Source organism: Bidens hawaiensis, unplaced genomic scaffold, assembly GCF_021521415.1.
Source record: "Bidens hawaiensis isolate Kalapana, Puna unplaced genomic scaffold, B.hawaiensis_p1.1 tig00052224_1, whole genome shotgun sequence".
Lineage (NCBI taxonomy): Eukaryota > Viridiplantae > Streptophyta > Magnoliopsida > Asterales > Asteraceae > Bidens > Bidens hawaiensis.
The window spans coordinates 80,032-85,360 of NW_027499376.1; the positions used below are offsets into that span (position 1 = coordinate 80,032).

The following is a 5,329-nucleotide window of genomic DNA, read 5'->3' on the forward strand; positions in this document are numbered from 1 at the left end:
ATTGTTCGTTTGAAAAGTGTCGCTTTTGTATTCACTAAACGGAGCTAGCCGTGACTGGTGGACATTTGTTTTCACTGAACGGGGCTATCAGGGACTCATGAGATGATTAAATAGGCAAGTCCTGCATTCTAGTCTTCTTTTACTCGTCGTTGTTTCCGTTTGTCGTTCGGGCTTCTATTTGTTCAATTGAAAATGTAGCTTCTTCTTTCACTAAACGGGGTATTGTCAGTTGTTGATGCGCGTTATCGCCTCATTATGTTGCATGCACCAACACCCATTGTTCGTAATCGAATTTTGCAAGTCCACACACTCCAACACATAGTGTGTTTTTCAATCACACCACAATTTTCAATTTTTTATTAAAAAATAACTATTTTTAATCTTGACTTTTTAGACTTAGTTAACATTTTTTTTCCTCAATAAGCATTACTGCAAATTAGTAATATTCCCTTCTCTTAAAACCAATCAAAGGCATATTTGATCGAATAATAAATTTATCACTGTAAATCCTCTTTTTTTGTTAGTGCCATAAGCCCAAATTTGGATGCCAATTTGTATCACAATTAACAAAAAAAATTACTAAACTCGGCAACTTACTGAAAATATTTGAAACCATTGATTAGATTCTTTCGGTAACGGGTCGAAACCAATTTCATGATAGTAATCATCAAATGAAGTCAATATTTGAAACCCAAAAACGAACATTTAGAACCATAACATTTCGTTATAAGAATTCTACCAAAACAATTAAACAAATCTAAACTCAAAACACCAAACTAAAAACAACTCAATACAAACCAAGTTACAATGATAAATTCGACGAAAACTATAACAAATAAACTCATATAAAGTATTCAAAGAAACAAATTGCAATGAGCAAAAGTTCAAAGAAACTACAATGCAAATTAAAAAAAACACATAACTTTATACAACTAACACATAAAAAAAACCATAGAGACTAGCTTTCAGAAATGTGTGACAAAATAAAAATCATAGAGATCATGTTGCATTACTAATAATATAAATTCACGTAACATGATAATTCTTTTTACAAAACTATGTACATAATTTTCGATTAAAAAGACTGATATTTGGGGTGTGGGTGGTAAACAAAACATGATATAAGTAACTCAACATAACACGTTTATAGCTCAAGCTTTATTAAGGGGTTGTTTGGTAGTCTCTTAATGATTCTATTAAGAAACTACATTTGAATCGGTTAGCACCAAAGTGTGTTTAGTTTGCTAAAAGAAAACCTCTGAATTAGTCATAGAACCTCTTTCTCGGTTAGATTATGAACACGCTGAATGAAGCCTATAAATCGGTCAACCCATCGGTCAACCCTCTTAATAACTCAAGTGGTGGGTTCCAAACATGCCAAGGCCGGCCATGGCATATGGCAGGGTAGTCGACGACCATAGGCCCGACTACCTGCTAGGCCCAGATTTTTTTTTAAATTATATGTATTTTGATGAAAAACTATATATATACAGATACTTAATGTTTTAACACAATTACATAATAACTAACTTGGTCTAGTGGCAAAGGGGTATGACTTCCAATTGAAAGGTTGTGGGTTATAGCCTCATTTGAAACATGCTTTACCTATATTATACATCAATTTTTAAACAACACAAATCATAACCAAGTAAGCCTAATTTTAAATTGTTTAAACCCAACAAAATACTCTTTTTTTTACTTTAGGCCTAAAATATTTTTCGCCTTCGACCCAATTTTTTTTCCAGTTCTCAGAGCCGGCCCAGTCTTATTACATAAACTCATAAACTAAATGGATTCTTACATTAACATTGTATATGTTGATAACAAAAACACGCATAATCTGAGCATTTTCTTTATGTAGAGACCACTCAAAATTAAAGCATAGAACCATGCATATTATTGCTTGTTTATAGTTCCAATACATATATAATTTCAAATTTGATGTCAACTTATGATACTTTCTTTTGAAGGTTCTTTATCATATATTGCTATATTACTCCATATTATAAGTCAATCTCCATAGCTTTAAAACAAACAATGCAGTTGACAATATACATATCATTACATTAACATACAAAAATGAGTTTCCATATGCAACTAACCCTTCTTATTTTAGCCATCATATGTCACAAACATGGACCCATGGCTCAATATGTACCACCTTTCAATACAACCTTAGTTGCCCCAATTGCCAAACACACGGATTCCGCTAAGCCTCTCTATAGCACTCAGATTTTGACGAAGTACGTCTACCCTGATCAATACATGCACACCAACTTCCTTATAGATATTGAAGCTCCATTCACTTGGTATGACTGCATAGTTTTGTGGACATTTTCAGCTGGACCCGATGGCGGTTGTCCCCATGACAAGATTTGTCTTGCTCCGGTTTCTTGTGAAGAATATCAATGCACCGATGTTCGTACGTTTGATCTACGCTCTTCTTGCCCTCCGGTAACCAATAGTTCGACTGATTGGGGAACTTGCTCATGCACAGTTAGTGTGGTCAACCCTATCAATGGCTCATGTGGTGAAGCCCTACTCAATTATGATGAGCTTAGGTTACATTCAACTTTTCTTCTTTCTTTTATATTTAGTTAAGGGTGTGCGTGGTGCGGTTCGGTGTGGTTTTTGGTTAAAACCGAACAGAAAACCAAAACTTCGGTTTTTGGAGTATTTGAAACCGTTCGGTTTCAATTTTTCCGGTTTCATTTTGGTTTCGGTTCGGTTTCGGTTTTTGCCATTTGATCTTGAAAATTTTAGGTCACAAGAAAGTTTTCAAAAAATAATTAATTTAGGTATAAATAATTTTGTTAATTGTAAAATAATAGACTATTAAACATTTTATCAAAAATATTTGAGTATGTGCTTATTAAATTTTTATAAATTACTTAATATAAAATATAAAATAACAAATATTTAGGAATACGGTTCGGTTAGGTTTTTACAAAAACATACGAACCGTCGGTTTTTGTTTCGGTTCGGTTTTTTTGGTTTTTTCGGTTCCGGATTGGTTTTTTCGGTTTCTTGCACACCCCTAATTTTAGTTAAGTCTTGCTATATTATTAAGAGTGCAAATTCGCTAAAACATAAAATTATTTTCATATATTGTTTTGTATCCTATATATTATAACTAGCATCATTTGGTTTTTAATCCGGTCAGCCGGTCTGGCATGTTCGCAATTTGATCCGATTCTATAAACATTACATGTTTGTTTGTTTTAGGTTTCATTCAACTGACGGTAGAACTGCTCTTCCTGATGCTAACGCAATTTTCCCTAACTCCGCGTGTGCTCCTTCTTCAGCTTTCGACTCGTTTCCCAAAGATGTTCCTGGCGTGTTAGCATTATCCGACTCATCTCATGCATTACCCGAATATCTTTTCTACTCATACGCAAAATCATTCGCGCTATGTTTACCTAGCGGGGTGTTTTCCTCTGGGGTGTTATTCATAGGACGCGGTCCATATTATCTTGATTCACATTCGAATGTTGATGTAAGAAGTTTACTTTCTTATACTCCATTGCTAAAGAATCAAGACACTTTTGGATATTACATTGGTGTCAATACCATTGTTATTAAGAAGAGATCTATTAATATTCCATCAAATGCCACCACAAAGATAAGTACAACTACACCTTACACCATTCTAAGAACCAACATTTACAAACAACTAGTTCTAAGGTTCTCAAAGGTTACTAAACGACTTCAACAATCAAAGCCTATAGCACCTTTCGGTCTATGTTACAAGATCATCACCAACGGTACCCAAACTCGTTTAAAAGTTCCAGATATCGAATTTGGTCTACCGGATGGGAAGAAGTGGAGTGTTTCCACATTTAACTCCATGAAGCAAGTAACAAAAGATGTAACATGTCTAGCGTTTGTTGATGGTGGCGTGACAAGTGAACATGCGATCATGATTGGTACGTTTCAGATGGAGGATAACTTTATACTGTTTGATCTTGTTAATTCGACTTTCGGGTTTAGTTCTTCGCTGTTGAATAAAGGAACTTCGTGTGCAAGTTTTAACTTTACCGGCATTTGAAGCTAGGTTTTGGGGAAATGCATTATCATGTTTATAATACATTGTAATCTTGTTTGAATGCTTGCATTTCTGTTGGTTTATCTTGTGGAGTTTTGCCGTTTGTGTAACCATTAAATAAACATTAACTTACACAAATATCATAAGGAAATCATTTATGATACCTTACTTACTATAATCGCAATCTACGATGTTGAAAGTTGATCTCAAAACATGTTATCGAGAAAATTGAAGAGGCTAAGTAAATGTATTTTAGTAAGTTCATTTTTGCTTGCTTATTTAGAATAGTAAGAATATAATAAGAATTATTTAGTTTCTTAGAATGAGTTGTTTTGTATTTCAAGTTAGAATAGAATTTTTAATATAATTAAATAGATTGTTATGGTCATAGTTGTAAGAGTTTCAAGAATTATTATAGAGAAGAGAAATAGTCAATCTTGGTCGAGATCAAACTTTGTATTCGTGTTTTTGGGACTAATTAATTAACTTTGTCGAAATCTTGAAGAAGTCTTCAAATACTAAATAAATCAGGCTTCAATTACAACTTTTTGAGAGTTATTACTTTTTAGACTTTGATATTTGTCTGGTATTGATTTTCTTCTTGTTTATTATTTTGTAACGAATTGTAAAGTTTCAATGACTAGTTCTACTCATCAACATTCAACAGTATACGTACGTTTATTTCATTCATATATACACAACACAAAGGATACTTAAGTTTCACTTATTCAACAATTATTGATTTGGATCACAACATGCTGAAGAGAAGCTTCACTTTGCCAAATCACTTGAACAATAAAAATGAATTACAAACTCACATTGTAGGCACTTTAAGATTGAATAGTACACCGAAGCATTGGAACCGCACTTGATGCAACGACCATCACTTTCAGTCGCTTTTAAAAGTGAAAGAGGGTGTTGGTGATCGTTAGTCTTATAAACGCCCCCAAACCTTATCCTCTTATAATAAGGAACAGTTGAATTAATCTTCTGTATTATGTTATGAGGTATTATTAATGGAGCACAAGCTGTATGCATGGACTGAACACAATAACGACAATGGTAGAAAGAAATATGTGGATTAAGTTCCTCTTCGCAAACTTCGCAAAAATAATCACCATCATGGTTTTCAATTGGGCGGAAACTTAGGGTCATGGGGTGCTTGTCATACTTGTGCCTGATTGTCATAGGTAATAACATAGCACACCCCACATGTAGATGAAATGCACAGAATCTACAACTATATGAATAATCATAGTCCTCGAAAGTAGACAAACACATACG

The 5,329-nt window shown here is 33.7% G+C and overlaps 1 protein-coding gene across 1 annotated transcript; it reads left to right on the plus strand.

Moving 5' to 3' along the window:
* Nucleotides 1–3,208: 3,208 nt before the first annotated feature.
* LOC143599467 (gamma conglutin 1-like) lies at nt 3,209–4,048 on the plus strand. The gene has a single exon (XM_077077416.1). The coding sequence runs from the start codon at nt 3,209–3,211 to the stop codon at nt 4,046–4,048; it is 840 nt and encodes a 279-aa protein (XP_076933531.1).
* The last annotated feature ends 1,281 nt before the right edge of the window (nt 4,049–5,329 follow it).

Bases quoted from the DNA above. Each gene is read 5' to 3' on its own strand.
- LOC143599467 (XM_077077416.1), top strand. From the start codon at position 3,209: ATGTTTGTTTGTTTTAGGTTTCATTCAACTGACGGTAGAACTGCTCTT.